The sequence below is a fragment of the Bombina bombina genome, chromosome 5 (genome assembly GCF_027579735.1).
Source record: "Bombina bombina isolate aBomBom1 chromosome 5, aBomBom1.pri, whole genome shotgun sequence".
NCBI classification, from domain to species: Eukaryota; Metazoa; Chordata; class Amphibia; order Anura; family Bombinatoridae; genus Bombina; species Bombina bombina.
Genome location: NC_069503.1, coordinates 426,634,385 through 426,658,072, shown reverse-complemented (window position 1 = coordinate 426,658,072; position 23,688 = coordinate 426,634,385). Strand labels below are relative to the sequence as shown.

Sequence of the window (23,688 nt, the reverse complement as noted above, 5' to 3'; positions counted from 1 at the left end):
AAAAAAAAAAAAAACAAGAAAACCGGCATGATGATAGCACTGCATCCCTATATTAGATTACTTAGAGAGAGATGGTTGTAAAAGCTTCACTGGGATCCCCTTTGTTTAGAATAGCAGACATGCATGGCTTTGCCATTGCTTTTTGGTAAGTAGAAGGCCTCTAATTGCAGCTGCGCACCACCACACTTCTAAAATTCCTACCAGTGAAGGGGTTAATTTGATAGCTGGCAAGGGTAATATTATTGTAGTGTAGGTATTAAGCTTCCACCTCCCTGATCCCTCCCAAAGATCTCTCCTTCCCTAAAACACTGTTTACCACCATGTTAGAGGCAGACAATCTGACAGTATGAAGTTTTAGGACTTTTTTTATTATTTATTTTTCATTCATTCATTATTATTTTTTTCCATCTTTATCCCGGCGGCGCGGAGTGGGTCCATCCTGAAGATATCAGGCGCGGAGCATTCTCTTCATACGGTCGCCGCCATACACTGAATCTTCAATGTAAGGTACGTGATTCAAGATGGCGTTCCTTGCATTCTTATTGGCTGATTTGATTTTGGAAATTCAAATCAGCCAATAGGATGAGAGTTACTGAAATTCTATTGGCTGTTCAAATCAGCCAATAGGATGAGAGATACTGAAATTCTATTCGCCGGGATGAAGATAGAAGAGGCAGTCTGGATGAAGATAGAAGAGGCCGTCTGGATGAAGACTTCTCGTGGTCTGGATGAGGACTTCGCCGCCTGGAGGAAGATGGTTCAAGCGGGACTTCAAAAACTGTAAGAGGATCTTCGGGGAGTAGTGATAGGTTTTTTTTAAGGGTTTTTTTGTTTTTCGTTTTTAAGTTTATGGTTTGGGCTTTCGTAAAAGAGCTAAATGTCCTTTTAAGGGCAATGCCCATACAAATGCCATTTTCAGGGCAATGATTAGCTTAGGTTTTTTTAGATAGTTTTTTTTATTTTGGGGGGTGGGGGTTTATAATGTTAGTGGGTCTTTGTATTTTTTTTTAGGTAAAAGAGCTGTTTAACTTAGGGCAATGCCCTACAAAAGGCCCTTTTATTAGGGTTTTTATTTTGGAGTGTTTTTTTTAAATGGGTATTAGAATAGGAATATTTTTTATTATTTTAAATAATTTGTTTGTTATTTTGTGTAATGTATTTTTTTTTTCGTTTTTTGGGTGTTTTTTATTTTTAGATTAGGGCTTGGGCATTTCATAAAAGAACTGAATGCCCTTTTAAGGGCAGGAAAAAGAGCTAAATGCCCTTTTAAGGGCAATGCCCATACAAATGCCCTTTTCATGGCAATGGGTAGATTAAGTTTTACTTTATTTTTATTTTGTGGGTTTGGGGGTGGGGGCTTGTATACTGTTAGGGGGTGTTTGTTTTGTTTTGTAGCAAAAGAGCTGTTAACTTTAGGACAATGCCCTACAAAAGGCCCTTTTAATGGCCCACAAAAAAACCCTTTAAGGGCACTTGGTGGTTTATTTTAGATAAGGCTTTTTTTATTTTGGGGTGGTTTTTTTTATTTTTTTTTAAAGGGGTATTAGAATAGGAATATTTTTTATTATTTTGTATAATTTCGTTTTGATATTTTTTGTAATTCTAGTGTTTTTTATTTTTTGTAATGTTAGGTTTTTATTTTTGTAATGTTAGGTTTTAGTGTAAAGCAGCTTAGGTTTTATTTCACAGGTAAGTTTGTATTTATTTTAACTAGGTAGTTAGTAAATAGTTAACTATTTACTAACTTGTCTACCTAGTTAAAATAAATACAAACTTACCTGTGAAATAAAAATAAAACCTAAGCTAGCTACAATATAACTATTAGTTATATTGCAGCTAGCTTAGGTTTTATTTCACAGGTAAGTATGTATTTAGTTTTAAATAGGAATTACTAAGTTAATAATTGTAAGTTTAATTTAGTTCTATTTTAAATGATGTTAAAGTTAGGGGGTTTTAGGGTTAGGGTTACTTTTGGGTTAGGTTTAGGGGTTAATATAGTTTAATTTAGGTTGTTGCGATGTGGGGGCTGGCAGTATAGGGGTTAATAGGTTTATTTAGTGGTAGTTATGTTGGAGGCCAGAGGTTTAGAGGTTAATAACTTTATTTAGTTGCGGCGATCTCGGGGAGCGGTGGAATAGGGGTTAATAGATTTATTATAGTGTGGGCAATGTTGGGGTGCGAGGGAATATGGGTTAATAACTTTAGTATAGTGGCGGCGACATCAGGAGCGGCAGATTGGGGGTTAATAGTTTTATTTAGGTGGTGGTGATATAGGGTGTGGCAGATTAGGCGTTAATAACATTATGTAGGTGGCGGCGATGTCGGGGGAAGCAGATAACGGGTGTTTAGACGTGGGGTTTATGTAAGGGTGTTAGGTTTAAACATATCTTTTTTTTTTCCCCCATAGACATCAATGGGGCTGCGTTACGGAGCTTTTTATCCCGCGAACGCAGGTGTTAGGTTTTTTTTTAGCCCGCTATCCCCACTGATGTCTATGGGGAAAGTGTGCACGAGCACATCAAAACAGCTCTTGTATTTTGTGCGGTATGGAGCTTAAAAGCACCATATCGCACGCACAAGCCGGCTATTTCAAAACTTGTAATGGCTGCGCTATAGAGGGTTAAATAAGGCAACTTTTGTTGCGTTTGTTAATTTCCCTATAGCGCGCATAACTTGTAATCTAGCTGAATGTAATTAAAAGGGACCAAGTTATTAAGTGTAACTTACCACATATGTGTCCATTTCTATCTCCAAGTAAATTTGCTCAATTAATGAAGAATCCGAGTCTGCATTCAGTGATTTTACTCGCTTGCTTACTTTCTTTTTGTGTCTCTTTTGCAACCAGTAAGGGAGTACGGTTTCAGCAAACTGATTAAGGATCTGAGAAGTTATGAGCAAAGTGGCCAAACTCTGAAAGAGAGAGTAATATACAAAATTAATTTACATGGATGGATAAAGATGTAAGTTGTACGTTTATCATGGAAGAAGGACAAAGCTCTCAGACAGGAGTACCAATTTTAATTTTTTTTTTTTAATTCTAATACAAGCGGTCCAATGTTCAGGCGAAAATTTATCTTCAATTCTGTGTTTGCTTCCTATTAAAATAGCCGCAAAATTGGGCTTACTAGGAGTCTTTTAGACCAATACTATCGTGTATATAGATCCTCACTAATATATTGTGTCCTAGAGGGCCCCTACAACTATAAACCCCTACATTTGCCTTATATTTATCGTCATCACCCATGGTCTAAGAGTGGCCGCTAGGTTTCTATTGAGGTATGTTTCATATGTTATATTAGTTAGTAGTATGTTCTGTTATACATATTATGGACAACTATAGGCCTATTCACTCCTAATCAGAAATGTTTTCATCGAAACTAGGCCGCATAGTTATAGTTGTTGCTTGTATGCTAGATGTCCAATTGAAAATGGCACATTATTTTTTTTTTGTATTGGGCCCAAAAGTGGCCATACTAACATTTCCCCCCAATTTTCACCCTTCATACCTATGTGACATCAGTGGCCCAAGAGTGGTCATTACTTTTTAGTTGGGGTGTTTCTTATTTAAATTTAGTTTCTAACATCTTGGGGGGTTCTTTACTATCTTATGTAAATGAAAAAGGAGGTTTGTTATGTTGTTTGCACTTTCAATTGTAGGTCTTCTGCTATTGAGTTCTATAAGGCACTAGATCTTATAGTTTGATCGTGCTAGTTATGGTATGCCTTAGTGTAAAAGGTATATGCATAGATTAATGGCAGTAATATAGTCCACGGACCCCATCTCTTGCTAAATGATGTGTCACTCCGAAGGTCCAGGCGTGACTAGTTGGAATTAATGTGTAGATCTGCATAGATATGATGACCAGACTTATAAGTTAAAATGCTACTCTATGTATGATAATGATAGGACTTTTTGCTTTGTCTTATTGGATCAACACACTGTATTGTGCAAACCAAAATGTTATTTATATCTGTTAACCTCAATAAAAATTATTTAAAAAAAATAAAATAGCCGCATTAAGGATCTTAAATCTTCCTTGTTTTATCACGTCTATGGGGTAAATTTATCAAGCTGCTTCTTTTGCCTCTCCACCTAAATTATTTATGTCAAATTGGTCTAATACACTCTTAATTTATTAAATAAACCTCTCCAAGCAAAACTACTTTCAACAATCATTCATCTATGTCGTACAAACACACCGTAATTTTCTACCCTTTTATTAACCACCTGTGCCCACCCTCTTTTCCCATTATCACCGTTCTCATAGAACATTACTTTTTTATGCATTTCAAAACTTAAATTGACTCCATTCAACATGAAATAACTTCCCACAACAACAATATCTACTCCTCACAAAACCGCCTTACACTTTGCAGCTCAGCCCGCCGAAAAACTCAGCACATTCACTCTTGCTACTGAGGAGGTTTTTACTCATCTTCCCATATTACTATCTGTGTCCTTGTTTCTATTTCCTCACAACGGCAACCCTTCTTTTCCACTACTCTTTCTTACACACACATACTTAAACAAACATTCCAGCCAAAATGGATACATTTCAGTTTTGAATAGAAGCATGTTTGTAATATACATGCATTAGCAAAACTGTTTCTAATAAAAGCTATAGCCATTTCAAAAGTGTATTTAAGTATGCACAGTGCACCAGCATTTTAAACACAGCACTTGCTAAGAGAGCCTAAGGTGTTTGTACCATCTGTTAAAGACTCACTTTTAATTGCTGACATGTTACAAGCCCCACTGGCACTCTTAGCAGCTGAAGTATATAAAATGCTGGTGACCATCCATTTTTATTTTCTGTCTCTTAATTAAAGGGATAGGAAAGTCAAAATTAAACTTCCATGATTCAGATAGAGCATGTCATTTTAAGACACTTTTAAATTCACTTCTATTTTCAAATGTGCTTTGTTCTCTTAGTATCCCTTGTTAAAAAATGAATACGCACATATCATACACTAGTGGGAGCTGCTGCTAATTGGTGCCTGCATACATTTGTCTCTTGTGATTGGCTAAATAGATATTTTCAGCTTCCTGTCAATAGTGCAATGCTGTCCCTTCAGCAATGGATAAAAAGAGAATGAAGAAAATTTGATAATAGGATTAAATTGGAAAGCTGTTTAAAATTGTATGTTCTATCTGAATCATAAAAGAACATTTTGGGGTTTACTATCCCTTTAAGATACAAACAGAAAATACAGGAAATATGTACACAAAAAAATAAATAAAAAATATATATATATATATATATATATATATATATATATATATATATATATATATATATATATATAAATTCAGAACAAAACGGCTTGTTCAGGCTAAAGTCAGTATTTAGTGTGATTTCCTTGGCACTAAGCACATCTTAAACTCTTTTGGGGAGACTGTCCTCTTTAGATGTAGGTTGTCTTTTTTTTCTCTATCCAGGTGATCCCATACTGCCTCTATAATATTCAGGTCTGGACTCTGTGCAGGCCAGTCCATGACTGTCAGTGTTTTATCAGCTGTTTTTCTCTCCAAATATGATTTCACTGCATTAGCAGTGCACTTAGGATCATTATTATGCTGAAAAATAAAACCATTCCCAATCAGGCGCTTTTCAGAAGGAATGGCATGATGAATTAAAACCTGTCTGTACCTTTCAGCATTCATGATCTCAATTTGGACAATATCGCCAACACCACTGGCAAAAATGTAGCCTCAAACCAGTACAGACCCTCCACCATGTTTCACTTAAGGCCGCAAGCAGTCATTCTTCCATCTCTCTGTTATTCTCACATATTGTCGACGATTGGACCCAAAAGTGTCAAACTTAGATTTGTCAATTCATAATATTCTTTTCCACTGATCTTCATTACAATCTTTGTGAGCTTTAGCAAATCTACCATAAAAGTGTTTTCTTAGCTGCTACCCTACCACAAAGACCATTCCTGATCAAGCTTCTTTGAACTGTAGAAGGGTCAACTTGGCTTTCCGACGAAGCTGACACATGCTGAGTCAGGTCCTTGCTGGACTTCCTCCGGTCTCTCAAAGAAGAGACTCTGAGAAACTTCTCATCAGATTTTGAAAGTTTTCTTGGTCTTCCAGTCCTTTTTTTTTCTCCTTGACCACTCCTGATTCTTCAAATTTCAAACATCTTGAATACCACATATTTAGTATCAAGTTTGTTTGCTGATTTCCCTTTGAGAGTGTCCTTGCTGATGTAAAAGTATGATTTTATGTTTGTCAAAATCTGTGATCTTTGGCATTTTGAATGGAATGATGTGATTGAAAGTTGGTATTATTAGCAAGCTTCCAATTAATTAAACTCACACTACATGTGTATGTAATGCTCAAGCATGTCTTGCACAAACCTGGTGCAATAGACCTTTTTCACAGCACTCATTTTGACATGAAACAGTAAGACAAATACAGGTGTTAGCAATGACATTAATTAGGGTTTCATACCATTTAAGTTTACGAGTGGCAGGTTCCTCCTATTGATCAAGTGTAAGGGGAGGTCTATTGGCAAGTAGAAATTTAACTTTGGCGAGTAGATATCCTAGTCCGGTTGCAAAGTAGGAGAATGTGCTTAAAACATTTATTTAAAGGAATATTGTGGGGGAGGGGGGAAGAAATGCTCTGTAACCATAGAACAGTTTTGTTTTTTAGCAGATAACTCCCTTAAAGGGATAATGTATTCAGGCAAGCAGCTTATACGTTTTTGGTATTCAAAATAACAGCAGGAACGCTTTTTCTACTACCCCCACTACCTCTTGTTTAAGAAGCTTTCCTATAACAAATACTGCAGTATTGACAAGATCAGTACAGGTGGCAGCTTTCAGAGGAAAAGTCAGCTATTTCAAATTATTGTCCCATTTATCAAGATAAAGGCCACCCATCGTTAGTTGACATGGTTACTGCCCATGCAAATTCCCTGTGATCTCTGAGACCCCCAGACTGCACCCCAACCCTAGAAATCAAAGTCCAATTTGGACAGACAAAAGATGCCACCAGAAAAATGGACCGATAACTGATCCACCAAGAAAGGGATATTCTTGTATTGGCATACAAAATAATCTTTTGAGCCAAATGTGTGTAATCCCAGCACCAGTGACAAAGCATACAAAGCTCTGACCCTTGATAGAACTGAAAGATAAACCTTTTGCCAGGCCATCTTGTAGAAACAAAAAAGAATTTGAGTATCCCTCACCTTGTGCCAAGGGAAACCTCAATCCTCACACCAAACTAAATAGGTATGCCACACCCTTCGGTAAATATGACGAGTAACCAGCTTACAGGATTCAATCAGGGTATCAATGACCCTTTCAGAAAACCTCTCTTGGACAGTACTAAGCGTTCAATCTCTGCGCAGTCAGCATCAGAGATCTAGATCTTGAAAAGGAATGCACCTTGGAGTATAAGGTCTGCTAGATGAGTTAACCTCCACGGAGGATAAGAGGACATCTTCACTAGGTCCGCGAACCAGGTCCGAAGAGGCCCCACCGGAGCAAATAGAATCACAGAAGCCCGCTCCAGTTTGATGCGGGCGATCAACTGAGGAAGGAGACCAAACGTAGGAAACAGATAAATAGTTTGAACCTCCACAGAGCTGCCAAAGCGTACACCAACACTGCCTGAGGATCTCGCAATCTCGACCCATATCTGGGCAGTTTGGTATTTAAACAAGATGATATGAGGGCTATCTTCTGAACCCCCCACCTGAGAGTTCTTGGAGAACACCTCAGGGTGAAGAGACCACTCCCCGGGGTGGAAGGTCGGTCTATTCAGAAGGACTGCTCAATTGTCTACCCCTCAGATGTAAATGGCAGATATGTGACAATTGTGAGACTCCGCCCACTGAAGGATGCGATACACCTCACTCATCACCAGGTAATTCCTCTTTTTCCCCTGATGATTGATATAAGCAACCGAAGTTATGCTGTCTGTCTGGAATTTGATAAAATGGACAGAACTAAGCTGAGGCCATGCCATACCATCAGAGCATTGGAAATGGCCCTCAATTCCAGAATGATTGGAAGGGTTCAGGTTTCCTGAGCCTTCAAGGAACCCCAAATCGCTTCCCAACCAACAACATATTCCCCTTAAAGGCTTAGGAAAGAAGACTGGATTAAGATACCATATCACATCCTAGTTTATTAGGCAAAGACTGTCTGGGGCAGTAAGGGAAGAGCAAGTGATACTTAATGCTTTGGGGCTTGGGTGTCTTTGTCTCCTCCTGGTGACTAGGTGTTGTATTCCCAACAGTAATTAATTAATTTATGGACTGTCCCTGCGATTGGAAACAAATATTTTATATTATGTTTAAATAGTTTTTATTAACAAATTTTTTGTTCATAAACCATACAGAAAGAAAGAGAATATCCCCCCTCCCCTCCAAACATCTTTCCAAAGGGACAAAGAGTAACATGTTAAAGGGCAACAACTTTACCACATTTAAATCATATTCCCCCACCATTTTCCTATATAACTAAAAAGTTGGATGTTTTGAGCTCTGGAAGACAAATCAAGACACAGGTACTCTCAGTTGGTCCTTTACCAACAATTTCAGTATTAGAAGAGTTGTCGCTAAGTTGACTGCATGTAGGGTTATCATCCAACAATTAAATAAATATAATACGTTGCAATATAGAAGTCTGCGAATAAACTTTTAAGGTAATGCAATTAATACAGGTAATTTTCCCCTCAGAAGTCCCCCTTTCCTGTAATCCTGTTCTTAGAAGAGAGGGAAAAAAACAACAACACAAAAACAACGAGAAACTCTGGGGGGGGGGGGGGGGGAGGGAGGGGGGTTAGCACAGGGTGAGAGGTGGGGGGAAGAGAAGGAGGGGAAAGGGAGGGAGGGGAGAAAAGGGGCAGCTTCTCTACCCCCCAGCGATCCTCCCAGATCTACTGAAATCATTCAGATTCAGTGTTCAGAGGTTGGATTGTGCATCTTGTCCTCTACTGTGAGATGTCGAGTTACTAATCCAATAATACCATATCTTCTGGAATGAAGATCTATTATTTAGCGTGTCTGCTGCAGTTTCATACATAGTGTAGGTATAGCTGATTTTGTTGTGTATTTCCGACCATGGGGGTGATCCTACCTTCCAATATTTTGCTATACAGACCCTTGCCACTGTACAAAGGATTCTGATGAATGTGTTGATGTGTTTGTGAAATCTATCTATTTGTTCGTGTAACAGTGCCTGTTGAATCGTGAGTGTGAACTCCTCATCTAGTAGTTCACCAATTAGTGCAGTAAGCCTTTGCCATGTCTTACGTATCTCCCCACAGTCCCACCACATATGTCTATAGGTCCCCATCTCACCGCATCCTCTATAGCACAAGTTGCTACCATTTGGTCGCATTCGGGCCGTCCTCATTGGAGTTAAATACCATCTAAATATAGTTTTCATCACGTTTTCTTTTAAATCCATACTAATTAAACCCCTGTCAGCTTCCTGGATCAATCTCTCCCATTCTTGTAAGTCTTTAACCATGTCTAGATCCTGCTCCCATGCTAACATCATCCTGGGTTTAGCTCTGTTCGGTGGTGTCTGCAGTGCTATGTATATTCTAGATATATTGTGTTTGGTTCTAGTGAGGCTTGCACCGCAAATCTCTAACACCGTGGATTGCCCCCCCTTTGAGTTTTTCAAGAAGGAGTGTAAAGCCGAGTGTAATTGGAGGTAGACATACCAGTGGAGTTTTGTGGGAGTAAGTCATGATTGCAGCTGATTGAAAGATAATAGTTGTCCCTTCTGCATCACATCTGCCACCCTGTAGAGCCCCTTGTTCTCCCATTTGGCGACTATTGTACGGGAGTCTTCCGTCAGAAGACATCTGATTGGTGTCAGTAGGGAGAATTCAGGGAATAAGTCTGGTCGTTTGAGTGTCTGTCTCCAGGTCGTTGTGATCAGGTCTGAGGTGCATGTTTTAGTGTGTTCCCTATCTGAGGTAGAGTATTGCATGTCCCATAAAATTGAGTCTCTGTCTTCCCAGCCTCCCAACTCCCTTTCCAAGAACACCCAGGTGGCTTCCTCCTCTCTCCTCAGGAGGCAGGTGTCTTGGGCCAGTCTAGCAGCCCTATAGTATTCCATTAAGTCTGGGGCACCTACTCCTCCCGCTGCCCTGCTTCTGCATACCACTTGCCTCGCTATTCTAGCCGTTTTTGGTCCCCTTATGTAAGCTAGTATTTCCGTTTGTAGTTTAGTGATATCAATTTTAACCAATTTAATGGGCAGAGCTCTAAAGAGATATAAAAGGCGTGGGAGTATGTTCATTTTTACTGACGCTACTCTCCCCATCCAGGAAAACCCGCACGTCCGCCATTTCAAAAGGTCTTTTCTAACCTGATTGAGGAGTGGGGTATAGTTATATTTGTATAGAAGTTGCATCTGTACTGGAAGATTAATACCCAGGTATTTGATTGTTTTGGCGACCCAGCGAAATTCAAAATTAAGTTCAATAATTTTACGAGTGTGTGGAGGAATAGCCACCGGAAGGAGCTCACTCTTTTCCATATTTATTTTGTAACCCGAGATATTTGAAAAGTCATGTAATAATTTATGTAAGTTGGGGAGTGATAAGAGAGGTTTAGTCAGGGTGAGCAGAATGTCATCCGCGAATAAGGATATTTTGTACTCAGATCGTGCCACCCGGACTCCCGATATATCCGGGTGGTTCCGAATTCTGGCCGCCAGTGGCTCAATGCAGAGGGCAAATAATAGGGGCGACAGAGGACACCCCTGCCTAGTTCCATTTAATATTGGGAAAAGAATGGATCTGTATCCCCCCGTAACAACCTGGGCTCGCGGATTTGAATATATTGCCTGCAACGCCCTCATAAAGGTGTCGTTGAAACCTAGTTCTTCCATGACCGTGAACATATATTTCCAATCTATCCTATCAAACGCCTTCTCCGCATCTAAAGATAGAATTAGAGAAGGCGTCTGTGTCTTTTCTAAGTGGTGAATTAAATTAATCACCCGTCTTAAATTATCTGGGGCCTCCCTATTCTGTATGAACCCCACCTGATCAGGGTGAATCAAGTGTGGCATAATCAGTTTAAGGCGATTGGCTAATATTTTAGTGAAAATCTTGAGGTCTTGGTTGATTAATGATATTGGTCGGTAGTTTTGACACCTCTTGTGGTCCTTATCTGGCTTGGGAATAACCACTATCTTTGCATCTTTGCAACAACTCTTGAGGAATTGGGTTACCTTCCATGATAAAGTTACAAAACTTGGTTAAATGTGGTACGAGGGAGTTTTTAAAAAGTTTGTAGTATTCACCTGGGAAACCGTCGGGCCCTGCTGCTTTCCCTGGTTTTAAGTCTTTGATAGCTTTAGATATCTCTGCAGGAGATATCGGAGCGTTAAGGGTAGTCTTTTGTTCCGTCGTCAACGGGGTCAGTCCACAGTCATTTAAAAAATTCCTCGTTTTGTTCAGCGTCTCTGTGTTGTGAGTCACCTTTTCACCGTCATATAACTTGCCATAAAAGTTTGCAAAGGTGTCCACTATTTCCTTAGGATGTGAGGTCAAGGTTCCCTCCTCTGTTTCTATCAGAGGTATAGCTGACGCCCTACATTTCTCCCTAATTTTGTGTGCCATATATCTATCTGGCTTATTTGCGTAGATAAAATAATGCGATTTGAGCCGGTGTGCTGCTCTTGCCGCATGCGAGTTTAGGATTGTGGTTAGGGATTGTCTTTTGCCCTGGAGTGCTTGTAGGGTCGCTGGGCTCTTAGTCAGTTTATGTTGTCTTTCTAGTATTTCGATTTCTTTATGAAGTTGGTCTGTGTGTACTCTATGTTTCTTGGTAATTTTAGTTTTGAGCTGGATCAGTAGTCCTCTAATTACAGCCTTATGGGCTGCCCATGTATACATTGGGTTTGTAGTTGTTTCTGTATTGATAGACCAGAATTCAGTCATAGCACGTACTATGTCGTTGTGGTTTTGCTTGTTTTTTTAGTAGAGTAGTGTCGTATGTCCAAGTTCTGCTTCTGTTAATGTCTCTCAGTCCGTCTAGATCAATAGAGATTATAGAGTGGTCCGACCACACGCAAGCATGTATAGCCGAACCACGCAACATGGGTTGTAATATCTGACTCAGGTAGATGTAATCAAGTCTTACATAAGAGTTATGTGCAGCTGAATAGAAGGTAGTGTCGGTGGTTTTCCCGTATAATGTGTACCATGTGTCCGTCAGGTTATGTGGTGTAAACGAGTCTTGTATAGCTTTGACAATACGATTATGTCTGTGTTGTTTAGGAGTCAGTGTCTTAACATGTGAGGATTGGATAGGAGTCATAGTAATGTTGAAATCTCCTGCTAATAAGATTTTTGTTTGTGACCAATGTGTCAGTAAATGGGCAATGTGGGTGAAAAATGTATGTTGGTTGTCATTGGGGGCGTAAACGTTGCATAATGTAACCTCGTTATCTAGAATGCGTCCCTGCACTATCAAATATCTACCCTCAGGATCAGCCAGTGTGTTGTTGTGGTGGAATTCCACAGAAGAGTGGATCAGTATAGATACCCCCCGTGTCTTGTTAGGAGCCGTAGCGTGATAGTGTGTAGGGAACTGTTTATTCCAATATTTCGGTATATTGTCCTTTACAAAGTGTGTTTCCTGTAGAAATACCAATTTGGCACCTAATGCCCTATATTGATTCATTGCTAACCTACGCTTAATGTCCGTATTGAGGCCCCGGACATTATGAGAAATCAATTTAATCTTTGTATTCATAGGTGAGTGTATTGGATTGTGTTTCTTTGTGATATGGGGTATATGTGAGCAAACAATCAATGAGGTGGATCATCTTACCCCAATGCTTCTGGTCTATTGTGGTAAACTGCAGCTTGTGGTTCTTTATCTCTAGAGGATCGCTGGGAGGAGGGGAGAGAAAGGTATAGGGTAAATAACAAGATAACAAACATATAACATTTAACCAGTCCCCAACAGAGGGACAATTTAACAGCATCTGAAAACAGTCCTGAAGCCAAGCGAAAACCGCCTGGTCTCTAGTATGGGGAGGACAATTACCAGCCCCCAAAAAAAAAAAAAATAAAAAAAAAAAATTCAACAATGAGAAAAAAAATATAAAAACCATTGGTAGAACAAGCGCTAGTGTAAAGCATATCAATCTCAAAGCCAACCAGGGATATCAATGAGATCAATAGTGGTTGGCTATAAAGCCTGGGACAGACAGACCCCTAGTATCATTCCTGCATGATGACCAGTGGAATTTAAGTCAAACTTTCGTGTAGCAACAGGGGACCACATCTAGGTCTACAGTCTCTAGGTCCCCTATCGGCCAGAGATGAGAGGGAATCCGGGAAAGGAGAAGAGGACTCACGACACTCCGTCTTGTAGTTCATTTGTTTTTTGCTTCTTGTAACTGACCTTCTGCCAGGTCCTTTGGGTGTTAGATCTTATTGAGTCACTCTTCCTTGCTAGTGATGGATCCTGGTCTGGAATAGACGGGGGTCCAGGCCTAATATACCACACACCTCTGGGATATCCTCCTGATGTTTGATGTTTATTGTTTTGGAGTCCTTAGTGATGCTTAGAACAAAAGGGAACCCCCATCTATAGGGAATTTGTTGTTTGCTAAGTATACTGGTTAGTGGTCTCAGAGAGCCTCTACGTTGCAGGGTACATAAGCTTAAGTCCTGGAAAAATTGAATAACATTTCCCTGAAATTTATAAGTCGGGTTCTTTCTAGAGGCCTGTAGTATCTTTTCTTTGTCGGGAAAGAAGGTCATCCTGACTATCACGTCTCTTGGGGGTATACCATTTTTAGTTTTGGCTTTGAGAGCTCTATGTGCTCTTTCCACATGGAATGTGTAGTCGGGGGGTGAACCTGTTATCAAGTTAAAGAGTTGCGTAACATATGGCAGAATTTCCTTGGGTGTGATATCTTCTGGTATCCCCTTTAATCTTATATTGTTCCTTCTGCTCCTGTTCTCTAAGTCCTCCATTTTGTCTTGCATTTCCTGTAGGAGCTGTTGTTGATTGGAAACTGTTTGTGTTATTTCATCTACATTTTCCACCATTGAGTCCTTCTGATCCTCCAAAATATCAATTCTATTTCCCATATCAGTGAGGTCTGATTTGATTTCGGCTAAGCTGGATGTTACTGAGGTGTGTATGGAATCTATCTTCCCCCATAATTTTTCAAAATTATCCGTTAAATCTTTCTTAGATACTAGGGAATGTAGATCTGCTTTGGTAATTGGAGATTGGTCTTCAAAGGTTGGTGGTAGAGATTGGTCTGAATCATCTCCTGTCTCTAGGTCTTTGTTAGTTTTGCATATGTGTGAGGTTTTAAAAAAGGATGATACTGTAGAAGGGGTACTTGGGTTTGTTAGTTTCTCACCTTTTCCTCCTCTTCTTGTAGCCATTGTTGCTGTTCAATCAGATCCCAGGGACAGAAGAAATTAGAAAACAGAATTTATGTTTACCTGATAAATTACTTTCTCCAACGGTGTGTCCGGTCCACGGCGTCATCCTTACTTGTGGGATATTCTCTTCCCCAACAGGAAATGGCAAAGAGCCCAGCAAAGCTGGTCACATGATCCCTCCTAGGCTCCGCCTACCCGTCATTCGACCGACGTTAAGGAGGAATATTTGCATAGGAGAAACCATATGATACCGTGGTGACTGTAGTTAAAGAAAATAAATTATCAGACCTGATTAAAAAAACCAGGGCGGGCCGTGGACCGGACACACCGTTGGAGAAAGTAATTTATCAGGTAAACATAAATTCTGTTTTCTCCAACATAGGTGTGTCCGGTCCACGGCGTCATCCTTACTTGTGGGAACCAATACCAAAGCTTTAGGACACGGATGATGGGAGGGAGCAAATCAGGTCACCTAGATGGAAGGCACCACGGCTTGCAAAACCTTTCTCCCAAAAATAGCCTCAGAAGAAGCAAAAGTATCAAACTTGTAAAATTTGGTAAAAGTGTGCAGTGAAGACCAAGTCGCTGCCCTACATATCTGATCAACAGAAGCCTCGTTCTTGAAGGCCCATGTGGAAGCCACAGCCCTAGTGGAATGAGCTGTGATTCTTTCGGGAGGCTGCCGTCCGGCAGTCTCGTAAGCCAATCTGATGATGCTTTTAATCCAAAAAGAGAGAGAGGTAGAAGTTGCTTTTTGACCTCTCCTTTTACCGGAATAAACAACAAACAAGGAAGATGTTTGTCTAAAATCCTTTGTAGCATCTAAATAGAATTTTAGAGCGCGAACAACATCCAAATTGTGCAACAAACGTTCCTTCTTCGAAACTGGTTTCGGACACAGAGAAGGTACGATAATCTCCTGGTTAATGTTTTTGTTAGAAACAACTTTTGGAAGAAAACCAGGTTTAGTACGTAAAACCACCTTATCTGCATGGAACACCAGATAAGGAGGAGAACACTGCAGAGCAGATAATTCTGAAACTCTTCTAGCAGAAGAAATTGCAACCAAAAACAAAACTTTCCAAGATAATAACTTAATATCAACGGAATGTAAGGGTTCAAACGGAACCCCCTGAAGAACTGAAAGAACTAAGTTGAGACTCCAAGGAGGAGTCAAAGGTTTGTAAACAGGCTTGATTCTAACCAGAGCCTGAACAAAGGCTTGAACATCTGGCACAGCTGCCAGCTTTTTGTGAAGTAACACAGACAAGGCAGAAATCTGTCCCTTCAGGGAACTTGCAGATAATCCTTTTTCCAATCCTTCTTGAAGGAAGGATAGAATCTTAGGAATCTTAACCTTGTCCCAAGGGAATCCTTTAGATTCACACCAACAGATATATTTTTTCCAAATTTTGTGGTAAATCTTTCTAGTTACAGGCTTTCTGGCCTGAACAAGAGTATCGATAACAGAATCTGAGAACCCTCGCTTCGATAAGATCAAGCGTTCAATCTCCAAGCAGTCAGCTGGAGTGAGACCAGATTCGGATGTTCGAACGGACCTTGAACAAGAAGGTCTCGTCTCAAAGGTAGCTTCCATGGTGGAGCCGATGACATATTCACCAGATCTGCATACCAAGTCCTGCGTGGCCACGCAGGAGCTATCAAGATCACCGACGCCCTTTCCTGATTGATCCTGGCTACCAGCCTGGGGATGAGAGGAAACGGCGGGAATACATAAGCTAGTTTGAAGGTCCAAGGTGCTACTAGTGCATCCACTAGAGCCGCCTTGGGATCCCTGGATCTGGACCCGTAGCAAGGAACTTTGAAGTTCTGACGAGAGGCCATCAGATCCATGTCTGGAATGCCCCACAGTTGAGTGACTTGGGCAAAGATTTCCGGATGGAGTTCCCACTCCCCCGGATGCAATGTCTGACGACTCAGAAAATCCGCTTCCCAATTTTCCACTCCTGGGATGTGGATAGCAGACAGGTGGCAGGAGTGAGACTCCGCCCATAGAATGATTTTGGTCACTTCTTCCATCGCCAGGGAACTCCTTGTTCCCCCCTGATGGTTGATGTACGCAACAGTTGTCATGTTGTCTGATTGAAACCGTATGAACTTGGCCCTCGCTAGCTGAGGCCAAGCCTTGAGAGCATTGAATATCGCTCTCAGTTCCAGAATATTTATCGGTAGAAGAGATTCTTCCCGAGACCAAAGACCCTGAGCTTTCAGGGATCCCCAGACCGCGCCCCAGCCCATCAGACTGGCGTCGGTCGTGACAATGACCCACTCTGGTCTGCGGAAGGTCATCCCTTGTGACAGGTTGTCCAGGGACAGCCACCAACGGAGTGAGTCTCTGGTCCTCTGATTTACTTGTATCCTCGGAGACAAGTTTGTATAGTCCCCATTCCACTGACTGAGCATGCACAGTTGTAATGGTCTTAGATGAATGCGCACAAAAGGAACTATGTCCATTGCCGCTACCATCAAACCTATCACTTCCATGCACTGCGCTATGGAAGGAAGAGGAACGGAATGAAGTATCCGACAAGAGTCTAGAAGTTTTGTTTTTCTGGCCTCTGTCAGAAAAATCCTCATTTCTAAAGAGTCTATTATTGTTCCCAAGAAGGGAACCCTTGTTGACGGAGATAGAGAACTCTTTTCCACGTTCACTTTCCATCCGTGAGATCTGAGAAAGGCCAGGACGATGTCCGTGTGAGCCTTTGCTTGAGGAAGGGACGACGCTTGAATCAGAATGTCGTCCAAGTAAGGTACTACAGCAATGCCCCTTGGTCTTAGCACAGCTAGAAGGGACCCTAGTACCTTTGTGAAAATCCTTGGAGCAGTGGCTAATCCGAAAGGAAACGCCACGAACTGGTAATGCTTGTCCAGGAATGCGAACCTTAGGAACCGATGATGTTCCTTGTGGATAGGAATATGTAGATACGCATCCTTTAAATCCACCGTGGTCATGAATTGACCTTCCTGGATGGAAGGAAGAATTGTTCGAATGGTTTCCATTTTGAACGATGGAACCTTGAGAAACTTGTTTAAGATCTTGAGATCTAAGATTGGTCTGAACGTTCCCTCTTTTTTGGGAACTATGAACAGATTGGAGTAGAACCCCATCCCTTGTTCTCCTAATGGAACAGGATGAATCACTCCCATTTTTAACAGGTCTTCTACACAACGTAAGAATGCCTGTCTTTTTATGTGGTCTGAAGACAACTGAGACCTGTGGAACCTCCCCCTTGGGGGAAGCCCCTTGAATTCCAGAAGATAACCTTGGGAGACTATTTCTAGCGCCCAAGGATCCAGAACATCTCTTGCCCAAGCCTGAGCGAAGAGAGAGAGTCTGCCCCCCACCAGATCCGGTCCCGGATCGGGGGCCAACATTTCATGCTGTCTTGGTAGCAGTGGCAGGTTTCTTGGCCTGCTTTCCCTTGTTCCAGCCTTGCATTGGTCTCCAAGCTGGCTTGGCTTGAGAAGTATTACCCTCTTGCTTAGAGGACGTAGCACTTTGGGCTGGTCCGTTTCTACGAAAGGGACGAAAATTAGGTTTATTTTTGGCCTTGAAAGGCCGATCCTGAGGAAGGGCGTGGCCCTTACCCCCAGTGATATCAGAGATAATCTCTTTCAAGTCAGGGCCAAACAGCGTTTTCCCCTTGAAAGGAATGTTAAGTAGCTTGTTCTTGGAAGACGCATCAGCTGACCAAGATTTCAACCAAAGCGCTCTGCGCGCCACAATAGCAAACCCAGAATTCTTAGCCGCTAACCTAGCCAATTGCAAAGTGGCGTCTAGGGTGAAAGAATTAGCCAATTTGAGAGCATTGATTCTGTCCATAATCTCCTCATAAGGAGGAGAATCACTATCGACCGCCTTTACCAGCTCATCGAACCAGAAACACGCGGCTGTAGCGACAGGGACAATGCATGAAATTGGTTGTAGAAGGTAACCCTGCTGAACAAACATCTTTTTAAGTAAACCTTCTAATTTTTTATCCATAGGATCTTTGAAAGCACAACTATCTTCTATGGGTATAGTGGTGCGTTTGTTTAAAGTGGAAACCGCTCCCTCGACCTTGGGGACTGTCTGCCATAAGTCCTTTCTGGGGTCGACCATAGGAAACAATTTTTTAAATATGGGGGGAGGGACGAAAGGAATACCGGGCCTTTCCCATTCTTTATTTACAATGTCCGCCACCCGCTTGGGTATAGGAAAAGCTTCTGGGAGCCCCGGGACCTCTAGGAACTTGTCCATTTTACATAGTTTCTCTGGGATGACCAACTTGTCACAATCATCCAGAGTGGATAATACCTCCTTAAGCAGAATGCGGAGATGTTCCAACTTAAATTTAAACGTAATCACATCAGGTTCAGCTTGTTGAGAAATGTTCCCTGAATCAGTAATTTCTCCCTCAGACAAAACCTCCCTGGCCCCATCAGACTGGTTTAGGGGCCCTTCAGAACCATTATTATCAGCGTCGTCATGCTCTTCAGTATCTAAAACAGAGCAGTCGCGCTTACGCTGATAAGTGTGCATTTTGGCTAAAATGTTTTTGACAGAATTATCCATTACAGCCGTTAATTGTTGCATAGTAAGGAGTATTGGCGCGCTAGATGTACTAGGGGCCTCCTGAGTGGGCAAGACTCGTGTAGACGAAGGAGGGAATGATGCAGTACCATGCTTACTCCCCTCACTTGAGGAATCATCTTGGGCATCATTGTCATTGTCACATAAATCACATTTATTTAAATGAGAAGGAACTCTGGCTTCCCCACATTCAGAACACAGTCTATCTGGTAGTTCAGACATGTTAAACAGGCATAAACTTGATAACAAAGTACAAAAAACGTTTTAAAATAAAACCGTTACTGTCACTTTAAATTTTAAACTGAACACACTTTATTACTGCAATTGCGAAAAAATATGAAGGAATTGTTCAAAATTCACCAAAATTTCACCACAGTGTCTTAAAGCCTTAAAAGTATTGCACACCAAATTTGGAAGCTTTAACCCTTAAAATAACGGAACCGGAGCCGTTTTTAACTTTAACCCCTTTACAGTCCCTGGTATCTGCTTTGCTGAGACCCAACCAAGCCCAAAGGGGAATACGATACCAAATGACGCCTTCAGAAAGTCTTTTCTATGTATCAGAGCTCCTCACACATGCCACTGCATGTCATGCCTCTCAAAAAAAAGTGCGCAACACCGCCCCGAAAATGAGGCTCTGCCTATGATTTGGGAAAGCCCCTAAAGAATAAGGTGTCTAAAACAGTGCCTGCCGATATAATCTTATCAAAATACCCAGATTAAATGATTCCTCAAGGCTAAATATGTGTTAATAATGAATCGATTTAGCCCAGAAAAAGTCTACAGTCTTAATAAGCCCTTGTGAAGCCCTTATTTACTATCTTAATAAACATGGCTTACCGGATCCCATAGGGAAAATGACAGCTTCCAGCATTACATCGTCTTGTTAGAATGTGTCATACCTCAAGCAGCAAGAGACTGCTCACTGTTCCCCCAACTGAAGTTAATTCCTCTCAACAGTCCTGTGTGGAACAGCCATGGATTTTAGTAACGGTTGCTAAAATCATTTTCCTCATACAAACAGAAATCTTCATCTCTTTTCTGTTTCTGAGTAAATAGTACATACCAGCACTATTTTAAAATAACAAACTCTTGATTGAATAATAAAAACTACAGTTAAACACTAAAAAACTCTAAGCCATCTCCGTGGAGATGTTGCCTGTACAACGGCAAAGAGAATGACTGGGGTAGGCGGAGCCTAGGAGGGATCATGTGACCAGCTTTGCTGGGCTCTTTGCCATTTCCTGTTGGGGAAGAGAATATCCCACAAGTAAGGATGACGCCGTGGACCGGACACACCTATGTTGGAGAAAAATTAATTGAGTCAAAAAGATTCCTCTCTCTTCTCCAGCTCAAAGCGTAGTGGAGAAAAAAAAAAAAAAAAAGGAAAAATGGTGCCAGTGGATTGAGGCAATTTTAAGTATTATAGATGTGTGGTTCCAAGATTCCCTCTCCTGGGAGTAATCAGCGCTGTTCTACCGCTTCTTCTTAGATATAATACATGTGGAGGCTGGTGTCCCCCTACTTCAGCTGCAGCTACTACATATCACCGGGGTATGCTGCAGGCTTGTTATCAGTACAGTCTCTGAAAGTGCAACTTAACAAAATGTCAGGCACAGTGGAGAGAAAGTGCCAGATTGCATGTAATGCTCTTCTCCAGTTAGGTGTGGGCTAAGCCTTTTGTTAGAGGTGCATGTGTTATGCAAAATAATTCAATACAGTTCCACCAACTGAACAGATAGAGACTGCAAATATGTGGTTATTGAGAGCCTCTATGCACCTATTTATCTGTCTATAAATCAGTTATTGTTTCTCAGCCTCAGCCCCTTACAGGTCACTCATATTTACTACCCTTTTGTGTAGCTCCGCATAGTAATATTTTATGGAGCATACAGGTGAGACGTTACTGGGGGAGCCTGATGTTTATAATCTTGTGGGTCCCAGGGGACCAGGCCGGTAGATTGCTTGTCCCAGAAAACAGTCCCAACAATTCCCAGGGGTTTAAGCGTTATTATTCGCTCTTTAGGGGTTTATAACGCCTGGGTCTGTATCCTCCAAGCCTGTCAGGGTTCCCCAATCTCTAGCGGCACTTAGTTAGGCGTGTGTGAAGTGGAGTATAGGCCCTGTGTCCCTTCGGTGTTTCAGCCTCCTCCCTGGGACCCTCTTACCACTCAATGTGTGTTGCCGCCTCCTTATTCACTGGGGTCGTGTGTGTCTGACCTCCTCCGCCACCCGGCTGATATCAGATGGTGATGACCGGACCTTCTATGTCACCTCCGGCCCGCTCCGAGGAACAGAGCTTGAAGATGCGGGCGGGGAAGTTCCCAGGCAAGATGGCGGATCTTCGCGCCAAACTCCAGCACAAGCGCGGTCTCTCTCCCTGCAGCCGTATCACACAGAACCCGTCGGGAATCGGGTAAGCCCAGCTCGTTCTTTCTTGAGGCTCTCTGATAGCGGGTAATCCTCCGGTTTTGTGTTGTCGCTTGTTGAGCAGCTCCTCTTCTCTACCGCCGGAGCTAGCAGCACTTAAGTTGCGTGGTGTTCCCCCAAACTTCAGGCGTTCTCTTCTACTCTCTCAGGGCTATGTTTCCAGAGCCTACTGGGGTAATCTGGATCCAAATAAGGCACCCCAATACAGCATTAATCCCTCTTTTTTGCCTTAATATTGGAGAGCTCTCACTCTGAGCGTCTGTATCTCTCGGCAGTTAACTCCGCCCCCCAACAAATATTTTATATTAAAGGGACAGTCAACACCAGAATTTCTTTTCTTTTTTTTAAAGATAGATAATCCCTTAATTACCCATTCCCAGTTTTGCATAACCAACGCAGTTATAATAATACACATTTTACCAGACTTGCATTTTAGCCAATCAGTGCTTACTCCTCTGTAAATTCACATGCATTAACGCCCCCTAGTGGTCAAGGTCTAATAAATTAGCATATGAACCTCCTAGGTTTAGCTTTCGACTAAGAATACCAATCGAACAAAGCAAAATTGGTGATAAAAGTAAATTGGAAAGTTGTTTAAATTACATGCCCTATTAGAATCATGAAAGTTGTTTTTGGACTTGACTGTCCCTTTAACTAATGGTAATGTAACTTAATCTTAAAGGGACATGAAACCCAAAGTTTTTCTTTTATGATTTAGATAGGGCATACATTTGTAAACAACTTTATCAACTTTTCTTCATTTTCTTATATAAATTCTTGAAGAAACAACAATGCACTACTGGGAGCTAGCTGATCACATTGGTAAGCCAATCACATGAGGCATATATGAAGAGCCACCAATCAGCAGCTAGCTTCCAACTTCTGAGACTACCTCGGTATACTTTTCAAGTGTACCTATGTATACTTTTCAAGAAAGATAGCAAGAGAACTAAGCAAATTAGATAATAGAAAAAATGGTATGCTCTATAAGAATTGAAAAAGGAAAAAAATGGGTTTCTTGTCCCTTTAAATATTAGCCGGGTGGTCAGTAAAACCAGCCAGGTGTATGCACACTTAAAAGGCCTTGGGGAGAACAATAAAAAAATTATATTACTGGGGTGATTACATAAGCCTGTGCACCCTTCCCTTGTCCCCAGTTTGTTTGGATTTGAGAGCTTGCATTGTGTGGCTGTTTTAGGGTCTCAGGTTTTGGAAAGAACCTTGACGTGGTACCTGGGCTTGTCCCATTTGGCCAGATGCGGTAACTAACCTTTCCCCTATGTTTCTTGCACCCAGACCTGTCTGGGGTTAACTGTCTGTGACTCTGGTGACAGCACAGCTTCTTGTGAGTGCCACTGAGCACATAGGGCTGAGCATCTTGCAGGGTCATGGGATGTGTAACACTTAGAAACACTGAAAGTGGCGCTTACCGACTGCTGGGGTCCGTGCTGTTCCGGTAGCGTGATCTTCAGCGGGCACAAGTCTCCTGTCACTTCCATAAGACCGGCGTTCCTGGAGCCCAGATAGACGCGCTTCCGTTTCCGGCACACTTTGCAAACAGGGAATTCCAAAAGTACATCCGGGCTACACAGGGCAGGAGGTCAATCGAGAGGCATGCACCGTAGCCATAAAAAAAGGTTTAGTTCACAAAAAGAACTCCCTTGAAGCCATCCAGTATAAGAATAATAAATGTTTATTGGGATACAGGATAAAAACAAATTCAGCCAATGCACCATTTAGCAAGAGGTCAGGGTCACAGCTGAACAAACTGCATGGCTTCAAGGGAGTTCTTTTTGTGAACTAAACCTTTTTTTATGGTTACGGTGCATGCCTCTCGATTGACCTCCTGCCCTGTGTAGCCCGGATGTACTTTTGGAATTTCATGGGATGTGTACCCGGTCCGGTCTAGGAGTTCAGTCCCCTTCCGTGTTTTGTATATTACTGGGGTGATTACATAAGCCTGTGCACCCTTCCCTTGTTTCCAGTATGTTTGGATTTGAGAGCTTGCATTGTGTGGCTGTTTTAGGGTCCCAGGTTTTGGAAAGGACCTTGACGTGGTACCTGGGCTTGTCCTATTTGGCCAGATGCGGTAACTAACCTTTCCATTTTTGCTTTTAAATCTTAGCTGTGAGCTTGCTAGTGAGTGCAGGGTTTTCTTTGTGTGTTGTATTAATTTGTTTTGTAATTTCCCCTATGTTTCTTGCACCCAGACCTGTCTGGGGTTAACTGTCTGTGACTCTGGTGACAGCACAGCTTC

The 23,688-nt window shown here is 41.6% G+C and overlaps 1 protein-coding gene across 2 annotated transcripts in view; it reads right to left on the bottom strand.

Moving 5' to 3' along the window:
- Window positions 1-23,688, bottom strand: part of ANO10 (anoctamin 10) — a 778,263-nt gene that overhangs the window by 568,206 nt on the left and 186,369 nt on the right. For both annotated transcript variants that reach the window (XM_053714266.1, XM_053714265.1), the window contains exon 9: window positions 2,728-2,910. In XM_053714266.1, coding sequence (XP_053570241.1) covers window positions 2,728-2,910 — 183 coding nt within the window. The remainder of the gene's footprint in view (window positions 1-2,727; window positions 2,911-23,688) is intronic.